General features: G+C 35.6%; 1 protein-coding gene across 2 annotated transcripts in view; it reads right to left on the bottom strand.

The window, feature by feature from the left end:
• Positions 1-628: 628 nt before the first annotated feature.
• Positions 629-14,055, bottom strand: part of LOC113072665 (SH2B adapter protein 3-like) — a 51,754-nt gene continuing 38,327 nt past the window's right edge. For both annotated transcript variants that reach the window (XM_026245640.1, XM_026245646.1), the window contains exons 3-8: positions 9,960-10,064; positions 8,526-8,620; positions 6,898-6,983; positions 6,339-6,553; positions 5,494-5,665; positions 629-3,997 (exon numbers count right to left, since the gene is read on the bottom strand). In XM_026245640.1, the coding sequence (XP_026101425.1) occupies positions 3,657-3,997; positions 5,494-5,665; positions 6,339-6,553; positions 6,898-6,983; positions 8,526-8,620; positions 9,960-10,064 (1,014 nt within the window). In that variant the 3' untranslated portion in view covers positions 629-3,656. The remainder of the gene's footprint in view (positions 3,998-5,493; positions 5,666-6,338; positions 6,554-6,897; positions 6,984-8,525; positions 8,621-9,959; positions 10,065-14,055) is intronic.

Genomic DNA, 14,055 nt, shown 5'->3' with positions numbered 1-14,055 from the left:
GTGGAGGCTATGATGCACTTTTACATCTGACCCTGAAGCTGGACCTATGATGTTTTTGGCAGCATGCTTCTTTCCATCAACTGCTTTACTGATGGTTCAGCATTAGTGGCTGGTTGTGGATGCATCATCTATTTCAGACAGTTTAGCAAGTAGTAGGGGTCGCTAGGCAGCTTGCCAAGTTGTTAGGCTCTGTTTGTGCCTCCTTGTCTACTACGAGCATCTTCAGGCCTTCTCTCACTGTACGGAGTTAAAATATTGAGGGCTCCATATGCCAGAGCTCTGATAGGACAGCATCTGAGAGTTGTAGGTTCTCCGTGAGCCTCCCAGGATGTCCCGAGTGTGTGGCATAGTTAGGCTTGGCTTGGTACTGGCTATGTAGTATGAACTGTATACTATATACATTTCTACTCTATACAAATATGTTATGTAATGTCCAAAATTAAATGACCTTATTTAACAATGAACCTCTGGAACAAATTAGAAAGTAAATTAGTAAAGTGTTGAGTGCAATCTGAAACATGAAAATGTGCGTCCATAAAACAATATTTCTTCAATTTTGTTCAATACACTCAACATAAAAAAGCGAAAAATACTTGGTGGATTGAAACATTAGCTTTATTTCTAAAAAAAAAAAAAAGATCAAATATACAGTTGATATAATTTAATATGCATTTGCTACATGCAAAGTAACTAGAAAGTTTGATCAGAAAGCAGTGATGAAATGGTTAAAGTAGCTGCGGGTAAGCCCAGGAGATTACAGTGCTCTTTTACAATTCTTACTAACAACAGTATAGAGAGAAGACATACATTCATCAGTTAAACTTTGTGGGACCTAAGATGTGACTCAATACAGGGCCTGAATGTACAAAACATCTCAAAGTGCACAACACCACTCCAGGATCAGATCTTCTCATTTCAGTCACAATATAATACAACACAAATGACTTTGAGATGCACTTTTGTCAATATGGCCTGTTTGGAGTAAGCAATTCATTACCAGACAATGCAGCGGGGGTTTTTTTTTTTTCTGATCGAGTCAGCTATATGAAATTTAATCTGTACATATTACAAATCATTTTAGAAACAATGTATTTGCATAAAACAAGTGTTTTATAACTATAAAAGGACATTCTGAGTCATCTGCAAAGCAGCATATTAATTTGAACAATACTCTGCTGAATTGAGCACATCACTGATTGGTGGACATGCATGTCAATGACACAAGTAATTAAGGAACTGAATTATTCTAACTCCATCTGCTCAATACTGCTCTGACACCATCCAATCATAAAAATAAAAAAACAGTCCACCTGGAATACACAGTCCACAATGCAATGCGAGGTAGTGATACACAGGTACAGTTCACACTTTCATATCATGTTTAAAATATTTATATACTTATAGAGTGTAGAATGTGGTTGCATACTCCTTGCCACAGACAGGATTGTGAAACAGTTTGTGGTATCGAGGGCTTGATAGAAAAATGAAGAAAATACAGCTGATAAAGATCTTAAGAGCAAGAACTAAATGTACTGTAGCACAGACCGGATTCTGCAGCAAAGCAGATGAGAGTCTAGAAAGTTTTCTTGGTTTGGATCATTAATTGAAACTCACAAAACCAGAAGAAAAAAGTAATTATATGGTATGAAGCTTATTTTAGGACCATTATTATTTATTTAGAATTATAATATCATTTATATATGCACTTTTATATATAATATATTTTTATATATAAATTATTTTAATTATATATTTTTTCTTTTGACATTTGACTGAAATGTGATTTTGCCAAATTCTGTATGAATGAGATATTAAGGGATTTGGGTATCTGTGCCTAATACAGAGTATTGTGGTAGTGTTAAGCCACAAATAAAGACATTCACAACAATTCAGAAAAAGACAAAAAGGAGAACAAGCTCCAAAAACATCAAGCAATGTTTTTTTTTTTCTAGTGAAAAATGACAGAAAAATAGCATAAAATCAACTATTTACGGTGTCAGATTTGGAAGCTGTTAGTTTAAAAGTAGTATTTCTACAGCTAATAAAGCCATGAAACAGGTTAAAATGTGTTAAAACAGATAGAAAGAATGTATTCATAGGTTAAAACAAGTTCATTATAAAATATGACAATTGAGGCATAAAAACATATTACCTATAATTCTAGCTATTGCTGGTTTGGTTTGGTGAATTGTATTCTTTGGTCAGTTAAACTGTGAACCTCTAGCATCCAAGATGACACGACTTACTGTGTTGATGTTAACATGTGGTTCTATAGTCTATATTATTTGGCTTTCTAATACACAAAACATATAGAAATCTGTGTATCTATTGTATAATACATAAACAATCTGAAAGTGTGTGTGTGTGTGTGCAGCCAGACTAAAAACTATTTGAATCTTTTAGATATTAAACCCTGTATCTACACCAGACACCTGCGACAAAACTAAATGACTCTGGTCATAATCAAAAGTTGTCGTCTACACTGTGATCACCTGATGTGGACACCCTACTTCTCCATTTCTCTTTCGGACTCCAGCCTCATCTAAAATTAAGAAAATATCATTTGCTTAATTTCTTTGTTATACATTATATTCTTTACAGGTTTAAATAAATTCTGACCGTTATAACAAAAGCCAGCTCATGATGTTTCTAATCTGACAATCATTTTAATAATTATTTATTTTTATCCATTCGCACATGCAGTTGTAGAAATTCTAACATAGGTACAATTTATTATAAATTTAATCAAAATCAATTCTATAATAGATTTCTATTAAAAAAAATTAAAGTGATTTTATTGTCATTTTGATAATCGCTCAGCCTTCTAATTTTACTAATTTTAATGATTTTTAATGATTTCTAAAAAAAAAATGCATGTGCATTTGCAGGAATACAAACATTTGTAACATTAACAAAGTTAATCATATGCAAAATATATTTTTATAATAAGATAAAGATAAATAAAAAAAAATGTTATTTTAATGATCGCTGAAGTCTAGCCTTCTGGTCTGACGTACTAATTTGAATGATTTTGTTTTGTCTAATAAGAATATGCAGTTGTAGGAATACAAACATACATAAAATGATCAAACCAATCACATGCTATATATCAATTTCTGTTTAAAACAAACAAACAAACAAAAGTTTTGGTCTGATTGATTGTTGTTTTAGTAATCGTTGATTACTAAAGTCTAGCCTCGAGCTTACTGCTGACTGTGAACGTATCCAGTGCAGACGACCTCAAGTTGTTGCGATGTCGGCCGCTTCCAGTGTAGACACAGACGTGTTTTTGAATAGACCCTTGGTTTGTTGACGCCATCGTGAAACGTTCCCATCTGCTACTTCCAACAAATCCTCTGAGCAGCCGTCTATTACACCTTCCTACTTGAGTTTTTCTACAACGATTTGATAGTGAAACATCTGTATAATACATTCACAAGGTAGACAGCTGGCAGGGTTGGGTGTCAGGTGTCTGGCAGTACTGTTCAAACACATGTGCAACACACGAGTGCCACACGTGCCTCTACCCCGAGTCTCGTGCGCAATCTCGCACGACTCCAACTCCTTTCTCCATTTGACTGCCGAGTGCTCTCCATCCAGGCGGGAATTCTGGAGCACTTTTCATCTTTTGTTCTATTCTTCATCCTCTGTCTCTGTCAGAAGAACATGTACTGGTTGTCGATGGCTCTCTTGCGCCCCCTGTTGGGAGGCTCCAGCTCGTAGTCAGAGTCCCGGTTGGCCAGTAGGGGCGGCAGCGGGTTTGGGTGGCGGAGCAGGTTTCTGCGGCCCACCGACTCGCTCCGGCCAAGGGGGACGGGAACGGGGCGATCTGGAAATGAAAGGGGCATGTGGTGCTGGAGCGCATCTAATGCGGACGACTGGACCGTGGAGGGGCTGGATTGAGGGCAAGAATCCGGACTACAGTGAGCCAGACTCGGCTCCGAGCTCCAGCGAGAGAACGGCACCAATAACGGAGAGCCAAGAGCCGAACTCTGACCTAGAGAGATGCAACAGAGAAATTATTAATGCAAATCAGCATATTAGAATGATTTCTGAAGGATCATGTGACACTGAATAATGAACACATGAATAAATTACATCTCAGAATATATTCACATATTTAAATTGAAATGATATTTCACAATATTACTGTTTTTATTGAATTTTTATTAAATAAATCCAGCTTTGTTTAGCAGAAGAGACTTCTTTTATAAACAACGACCCCAAACCTTTTGTATTCTTACAAATGCTTTCCATCAATAGAAATTATTCTGGATAGAAATCATGAACTATTTTAAATCTAAACCTCAATAACCATATTATACTCCCTATATCCCATAGAGGGCATTGTCTTCACACTCACAACCTCTACTAGTGTCACAGTGTGTTTGAAGTATATAGAAGTCAAATGTGTATATGAATGTGTGTGCTAAAAAATAGTTTTGGGCTTGACCGCATTATTACAGCTTGTGAGGGAGGGACTGCAGGAAACAGAAACTTGATGGCAGGTTAGTCTGAAGTCATAGTGTCTGCAGTTCTGATGATATGCTTTGCGTGCATGGATGAGTGTGTGCTCGTGTGTTTGAGAGAGTGCATGTTTCCTTATGTCAAGTCTCACAGACCTACTAAAACCCATCTAAACCACAAAGCACAAGAGAAAAATGGATCCTGTCAAGCTCTCTCTCTCTCTCTCTCTGTGTGTGAGCGAGAGACGAGACAGAACCTGCATGCATGTTTTTAACTGCTTGAACATTACAGATCAATAACTGCTACATACAGTAATATTATTTTTATTATATACTGTCCTACATTAGATTTTAAATGTTTATGTTTAAACCGTTTATGATCACTAAATTTATTATTTATTTTTTTTATGTGATTTAGAAACAAAATCCAAAATAAATTCTTGCCAAGTGATAAATGTGTGAAAAAAATGACAATGGTGACTAAATCAAACACAGTTACTCGCCATTATGACCTGCAAAATCACATAATTTACATCAGACTGTGAAAATGACTCAATTTAAATCAAGTTAACTAAGAAAATGGGATGTGTAAATGGATATTTAAAGGATGTTTTTCCCCCTCCAAAACCTGACATTGTGGCATGTGTGTGTTATATTGTTCATATTAGGCCATCAGAACTAAAGTATGAGGAGCAAAATCACAATGTGTCCCTGGTGTTGTTTCACAGGTAAAGTTTCACACAAATTAAAATTACAAAATAAAAGTGTTCCTGTAGCTCAAGTGGTAGAGAATTGCAATGGGGGGTTCGATTCCCTGGGAACACATGATAGGTAAAAATTAATAGCCTGAATCCACTGTAAGTAGCTTTGGATAAAAGCGTCTGCTAAATGCATAAATTTAATTTAAATTAAGTTTAAATTACTCATTCACTCATTAATCTACTCTGTTGTCACAATTATGCACAATGTCATTATAATAGGGTCAAATATGCATTGTTAACAAAAACAATGCAAAATAGAATCTGACCTGTGTGAGTGGGGTTTACCCGCACATAATTGGCCAACATAACTTCACACGCGGCGCCGCACTCCAGCGGGATTGGACAGTTGCGGAAGTGACTCAGCATGTCCATGACTGAAGGGAAACGCAGGTGCTGCACACGACACTGACCCCACTCAGTTAAAGATAAACGCAAATGCTGCAAAGGAAGAAAAACAGTGAAGAATGCAATATAAAAACAGACATGAACAGAAAGATGTGCAACAGTCATTCCTTACTAAGCACCAAAATAAAGATCAGATATACTTGATACTGTTACAAGAATTGTGACAAATAACTGAACAATAATTATTTTGATGAAATGACTAATATTGATATGATGGCCAATCTTATAAAAAAGTTTTAGATAAAATAGTATTCAAACTAAATAAAGCACAGTAATAACAAAAAAATAAAAACAAGACTTTTAATGCTTTTAACATTAGCAGCCTAAACATGATACCAATAAAAATTTAAACTATTATTAAAATTTGATATATAGATATATATATCTGTGTGTGTGTGTGTAGTTTGTTTATGCACACACATTAATATATATACTGTATATATTTTATATTTGAGACCAGCATGTCACCGTTTTCACCCATTTTTTCATTATTCTATATTATTACTATTATAGTAATATATATATTTTAAATCTAATATTTATAATATCATAAAATTGTATTAATACAAAATATATAAATAATTTCAAATCATATCAATTAATAATATAGAATAAACTGGTCACTGATATTGTATAATCCTAAATAAAAAGAATGAAATGTTTTGAAACGAGGATGATGATGATGATGATGATGAGGCCTCATTACCTTTGCTCTGCCCTGGTAGTTAAACGTGAGGACGTAGTCTCCTCTCCGTGTCTCACTCTGTCTCACGAGGAAGTTCCCATGACCGCTGCCCCCAGCATGCTGTACAAGACAGGCAGCCCGCACACGTGATATGGGCCCATGGAACCATGGGTAAGAGGACAGGAAGTGATCTGTTTTATTGTAGGCGTGCTCTGCGAGTCCGAAACCCAGAGAGCCTGTGAAAAGACACACACACACACAAGACAGAAGGTTTACAGACATCAGAGCAGTGGGTTACTGTGCTTAATAATTTAATCGCATCTATTTAATAAGAAATACATTTGCTATAGTGGAAATCTATAGAAAATGTAACTGTCACACTGTTTTAAAAGTATAACCAAAACGAATGAACAATACAGATGCCATTACATCAAAACGGACAGTTTTCTGGCCTGTTTTCCTGTTTACACAAATGTCTCTTTTTGAGCTGAATTTGTAGTTATTTTAGCATAGTTGCATTAATCTAAGTATTGATAAGTGAGAGAGAGTGTGTGTGTGTGTGTGTGTGTGTGTGACTCACCCTGGCCGCCGTGCTCTGTGCTCCCTCTGAGAGCTGCGTTGAGCGAGTCACTAACAGGAAACTGCTCTCTATCCACATTATCTGACCTGGAATCACACACACACACACACACTCATAAACATCGATGAACTTCTTTACCTGCATAATGAAGAAGTCACAGAATGTCATGTAGTCAACCACATCACATATACTAAGTACATTTTTTATTGTTTTAATAAAATAAATTATGAACTATTATTAATTTACATTTTGAATTCAGTGTGAAACGTCTTTAAATAATCAAAATAGGGATTTTAAAAGTTAATTCTGGATTATGTGTCATTTTGGAAATGGAAGATCAAGATCAACGCAGTGCATTGTGGGCTACATTTATCTGTGTAGTAGTATACTGTACAACTTAGCAAATGTAGTAGGACATTCAAATATTTCTTGCAAAAAGACAATTTTGGTGCTGCTTTTACTATGCATATTGTAGAAATAGTGTGTGTGTGTGTGTTTGTGTGTGTGTATATATATATATATATTTATAATTATAAATAGAAAGTTACAATATAACATTTATAATTAATATATTAGATAATAAAATCATAATATGAAAATATGAATTGAAAACATAACATTTAAATAAAAAGGTTTATAATTCATAAATAAATAAAAGAATAAAAAAATAGTAAAAACTGGTGAAAGACTGGGTGAAAATTCTGACTAATTAAAAATAAATTAATAAATTGGAATGGAATGAATACAACAAGAAACTGGGTCAAGAGGAGAGAAGATCTCACAGGATGAGAATTAGAAAAACAGACGTCACTTTGAAACCTATAGGGACGAAATGAAGGAAAGGTTAGAGGAAGAGAGCAGAAGCAAGACGCGGGGAGGGGAGGGGAGGGCCGTTTGGGGAAGTTGCGGGGAAAAGCAGCACAAAAGCTTTTGGTTCGAGTCAGGAAATGTGTTGTGTAATTCTTGGACAAGCACAAACCCTATTGTATATGATGCTCTTATGTCAAGATGAACGCATACACACAGGGTGGACCGAAAAAAAAAAGGTAAAAAACAAAAAGGCAAACGAGACAGAGTAAAAAAGAGAAAGAAGGGGGCATGGAGAAAAAGGAGGCCATGAGATGTGCTGAGTCGAGTTCTTGAGATTCTTAGTAATCAGAAAAACAGGAAGACCTCACTCTCGTTCTCTCTCTCTTCCTAAAACTCACATTGATATATTCACACAGGCTCGAGTTCTCAGTACCCTCACACCAATAAAAGGAAATGAAACAGATGCGTGCACACACACAAACACACATTTAGTGAAAGACATAGCATACGCAGAACACACAGATGGTGTGTGCCGACATGTCTGCAAGAAAAGAAAAAAAACAGACTGACATCTAAATTAAGACTTTTTAAAAATACTAAAATATGTGAGAACCCAAACGATGTGCGTTTCTTTAGCAGTAGCACTAAGTTTAGTTTCTGTAAAATAGAGCTGTTTTATTCTGTGTGTGTGTGAGAGTTTATGTATGTGCGTAAAAGAGGAACTGAGGGGGTTTTCTCAGAAGGGGAATGTCAGGAACGTTTGCAGATGTCTGGGATCCTTAAGTTTAGTTAAGACACAGAAAGTGTTGCTCTCTCACCTGCTGGTGATGCATTCTCTGAGCTCTGTGGTCCAAGAGCTGACCTGCTGCTCATTATCAGCCTCAAATAAAAAACTACCCGGATGACCAGTAACCTGAGCGCAGAACAGAGGAGAAAAAAAGAAACACATGACCAACAAAAGAAAATTAAAGATTTGGAAATGAACTTGACATTTGGGGAGGGATTCATAAAAATGTTTGTATTCATAACAAATACAGTGTTTGACCGAGTTAAATGTATTTTTACAGACTTTTGGTTATTTTGTGCATCATATTTTTAAAGATTTTTTTCTGTGAATTTGAAGTAATATTAGAAAAAAACAATGCTACAATAAATATATTTACAATAAAAAAAGGAGTAAATTCGATTTAAAATGATATATATTTTATGAGGTAATAATTATCATTATAATGATCCCATTTATTTAAATATATAAACCTTTTACTAAAATCTATAAATCCAAATTTGGACAGTAATTTTGGATTTATACATTTTAGTAAAAGGTTTATATAGTCTCTCAATTATAAAGAGGCCATAAATGTTTTATTTATACATTATACATACATTCCAAAATACTACTCCATGTATTTGTTTAATTATTATAAAGTCATAAAACACATGCAAGTTAAAAAATGTTAGCTTGAATGCACTGTAAGTCGCTTTGGATAAAAGCGTCTGCTAAATGCATAAATAAATAAATTTATAATAAAAAACTTTTATTTACATATATATATATAACTTATTTAAATATATACATTTAAAATTACCATTTAAAAATTAGGCCATAAAAACTGCATACATGATAATTATAAAAATAGTAGTTTTATACAGAGAAAAGCATGTTAATGCATTATATTGGCCATCAGCTACTGCTCTCTAGATATCAGCAGAGACCAAAGCAAAACCCTTTCTGGTCAACCACTAATCATGACAGTGGGTTCCAGGATTGTGAGACGAGTTAAAATGGTTCTATTTGCATTTTTTTAATTCATAATTATTGTATGAAACCTGATGATCATATTCTCAAGCATAATTTGAGTTGTTTCAGAGAGCTTCAATGGAAGAACTGACTGTACAAGATTCACGTAATCAATGACACTCATTTACTTGATAATGAGTCCTAAACATTATTATTACATTATGAAGTTTATAAAGAAAGTCCTAAAACCTTGTTGATTCCACATATAAATATAAAAAGAAAAATGCTTTCAGTGTGGTCTTAAACTTTTGGATGTATTATATAGTTCCATTATTATGTGTAAATGTAACAAAATTTAATAGCTGCACTATTAAAAAAACATCATGAAAACAGGACGTACCTATACACAAACTCAAATGGTCTTATATGATCCAAATGAATCAGCCAGGTAAATATATTAGTTTATCAATAAAATGAACCAGTGTGTAATTCAGGACTGTGTGTCTTTGTTCACCTTTAAGACAAATGTGTTCATGTTGTCTGGCATCTCTAGGCGATTACAGCGTCGAATCTCTTGGATGTCCGAACAGGGTACAGTGAGCTTTGGCGTTTTGTAGTCCTAAAACATAAAGCACAACAACTTAATATAATTAGTTAAATAATGTCTTTAATTCCATTCATATATCAAAAAAAACTTCATTTATATTGTGCTTGCATATTGTATTTATATTTTTACTACTACTTGTAAATGCATTAAATTGTTGTACAGTAGCAACGTTTTCTCTTGAAAAAGTTTCTCCTCTCCATTTCTCTGTGTAAATGCATGAAACCTGCTACTAAACTTAGAGCAGATTTCCATGAAACCAAATCTGACACTGCATTATAAGAATGATAAGAGTTATTACTCAAGAACTGATCACAACTGCTTAAATTCTCTCATTTGTGAGATAAAAGTGTAAAAAAATAAACAGAAATGTCAAATTTGACATTGAGCAATAAATTGTGATTTAAATGGAGGCCCGTTTTCACCCCTGAATGAAATAAAAGAGGTAATTGCATTTTTTATCTCACAATTCTGACTTTTTACCTCACAATTAGGGGGTTTGTATCTCACGTTTTGTCCTTGCAGAAAAGTCAGAATTGAGAGATAAAAAGTCAGAATTCTGAATTAACATCTCGCAATTCTGACTTTTTCTCTGAATTCTGAGTTTACATCTTTCAATTCAATTTTTTCTTTCCTGTGGAAGTCTGTTTCTGGCAAAGGATAAAGTAATAAAAGTATGCAATTGTGACTTTTTATATCACACAAAAAAAGAAAGAAAAAAGAAGAAGAAAATCAGAATTGTGAGATAAAAATAATTTTTTACACCATGGTGGAAACAAGCTTCCATAGACTCATACTGACACAAAACCAAACAAGTTTCTTTATAAATACATAAAATATAAAAATGCAACACTCAGATATACAGGTGCAGTTGTGTATCAGATTTTAGTGTACAGGTAGAATGTTCACTTCAGTAATTCAACTCATATTGTGAAACACGTGTATTAAATAAATTCAATGAGTTTGGTTCTTTGAATTGTGATGATTTTTGCTCACATTTAACAAAAACCCACCAATTCTCACATCAAATTAGAACATGGTGACATGCCAATCAACTAATCAACTCAAAACACCTGCAAAGGTCTCTTGAGCCTTCAAAATGGTCTCTCAGTTAGGTTCACTAGGCTACACAATCATGGGGAAGATGGCTGATCTGACAGTTGTCCAGAAGACAATCATTGACACCCTTCACAAGGAGCCACGAACATTCATTTACCAAAGAAGCTGGTTGTTCACAGAGTGCTGTATCCAAGCATGTTAACAGAAATTTGAGTGGAAGGAAAAAGATGCACAACGCACCGAGAGAACCGCAGCCTTGTGAGGATTGTCAAGCAACATTGATTCAAGAAGTTGAGTGAACTTCACAAAGAATGGACTGAAGCTGGGGTGAAGGCATCAAGAGCCACCACACACAGACGTGTCAAGGAATTTGGCTACAGTTGTCGTATTCCTCTTGTTAAGCCACTCCTGAGGCGTCTTACCTGGGCTAGGGAGAAGAACTGGACTGTTGCCCAGTGGTCCAAAGTTCTCTTTTCAGATGAGAGCAAGTTTTGTATTTCATTTTGTAACCAAGGTCCTAGAGTCTTGAGGAAAGGTGGAGAAGCTCACAGCCCAAGTTGCTTGAAATCCAGTGTTAAGTTTCCACAGTCTGTGATGATTTGGGGTGCAATGTCATCTGCTGGTGTTGCTCCATTGTGTTTTTTGGAAACCAAAGTCACTGCACCTGTCTACCAATACATTTTGGAGCACTTCATGCTACCTTCTGCTGACCAGCTTTTTGTAGATGCTGATTTCATTTTCCAGCAGGATTTGGCACTTGCCCACACTGCCAAAAGCACCAAAAGTTTGTTAAATGGCCATGGTGTTGGTGTGCTTGACTGGCCAGCATCTCACCAGACCTGAGTATTATCAAGAGGAGAATGTGAAACAAGAGACCAAAAAAAAAAAAAAAATGCAGATGAACTGAAGGCCACTGTCAAAGAAACCTGGGCTTCACACCATCTCAGCAGTGCCACAAACTTACCAAGTATTGAGTACATGTACAGTAAATGAACACAATTTCCAGAAGGCCAACAATTCACTAAAAATGATTAAGTATTTTATTCAAGTAATGAAGTATTCTAATTTGTTGAGCCAAAATCATCACAGTTAAAAGAACCAAAGACTTAAATTACTTCAGTCTGTGTGCACTGAATTTATCTAATACACGAGTTTCACAATTTGAGTTGAATTACTGAAATCAGTGAACTTTTCCACAACATTCTAATATATTGAGATGCACTTGTACACTACAATCTGACACACAACTACTATTCATTGATGATAAAACATACATTTGTAAAGCATGACAAACTCCATGAATGTAGTCCAGTGTGGGTTTGAACAGAGACTGGGGGAAATTAGAGGGGGATGATTTTCTTGTTCTACTGGGATTAGCTAAGAATGTTCATCTGGATATTAAGAGGGAATAGATCTATGACCCCTGATCTGAAACCTTCGACCTACGCCTACACACACACACACACACACACACACACACACACACACACACACACACACATAATCACTCACAAAATACACTCGCACACCAAATCTCCTTGGGAAAAAATGAGAACGGATTCCGGGAAGTTGTGAGAGCTGCAAATGAATCCGGACGCTCGGAGCTGCAGGAATTTCCAGAGTGTCACATCAAAGATTTGGGAATGAAGAAGCTCTTTCTCTCTCAAACAAAACTGAAGTGAGTCAGACGAAATCATGGCTTAAAATAGCTTCAAACACACAGGCTCCTGCCAGATCAACGGTGTTGTAATTTTACAATCTTGCCTTCTTGAACTGCAGTCAATTCTCACAGAGGAGAGCAAGAAATCACTACTGACTCATTGATATCTGCATACAAACGCACACTTCTGCACTAATTCCAGTGCAACAAGAAGTGATTAAAGTATTAAACACCACACACATACATGCTAAATCAGATGATTGGTTTTTCTTCATGTCTTTTCGCAAATGCATGAAATGTGCTTGTTCAGCAATTCCTAGAATACACTGTAAAATAACTAGACCTATAGTTATGGCTGCATAGTGCATATTAGTGATGCACGGGTTGTCTCATAACCCGCGGGTCAAGAAATTGGCACTTTATTGAGGGGCGGTTTGGGGCGGGTTATTAAAAACAAAATTTGTAAAAATCGATTTATGTTGCATGGAATTTAGTGGTGGAAATTTTGATTCTTTCAAGAGATTTTCAGTTCGTTCACCAAAATGATTTATTCACTGATTCGTTCAGTGACCATTTCTTCATATTAAACAAATACGCCAGCAGGTGAAAAAGAGTCTTTTGTGTGATGTCTTAAGTCAATGAACATTTACTTGTGGCAAAAACTGATTTGGCTTTATTAAATTGTGTGCATGATCGTATGTGCACCAATAACTGCGCTTTGTATCTGCTGATTGCTGATCGAAATTCATTTCATTCACGAATGAGATGTATCAGTTCATTCAACTCTTTCACCTACGAGAAGATCATATTCGTTCACTACATTCAACAAGTCACATTCTCCCGCTCAGTCACATCTTGAGTAACTCTCTTTGACAGGATGAAACAGTTCACAGAGCTGTTCACGAGTTGCGCATGCGCTGCTAATAGCCCCGCGCTTGCGTGCTGCTGTGGGAGGAACTTCATTGAATGAGAAATTAGTCTTTTACGGTCTTTGGTCAGTGGATTACGTAAACGAGAATGATTCATTCACCTAAAAGATTTGTTCATTAACGAACCATCATAGTGCAATTACCTATAGCCTATATTGATAAGGTTACGATACGAAGGTCTAAGTATCAACGTAACTTCTGTGATGTCCCCGATGCGCGGGGTGGGTCGGGCATAGCTGTCAACCCTCCCGTTTTTTCCGGGTTTCTCACGTATTTTAGGTCTTTTCCCGCTGTCTTCCCGTTTTAGTATTTTCCCGTAAAATATCCCGTAATTTTACACTATGGGTTAACTCAGAAC

The sequence above is a fragment of the Carassius auratus genome, chromosome 5 (assembly GCF_003368295.1).
Source record: "Carassius auratus strain Wakin chromosome 5, ASM336829v1, whole genome shotgun sequence".
Lineage (NCBI taxonomy): Eukaryota > Metazoa > Chordata > Actinopteri > Cypriniformes > Cyprinidae > Carassius > Carassius auratus.
The sequence above is the reverse complement of the archived record's forward strand: the minus strand, read 5'-3'. Positions and strand labels throughout refer to the sequence as shown.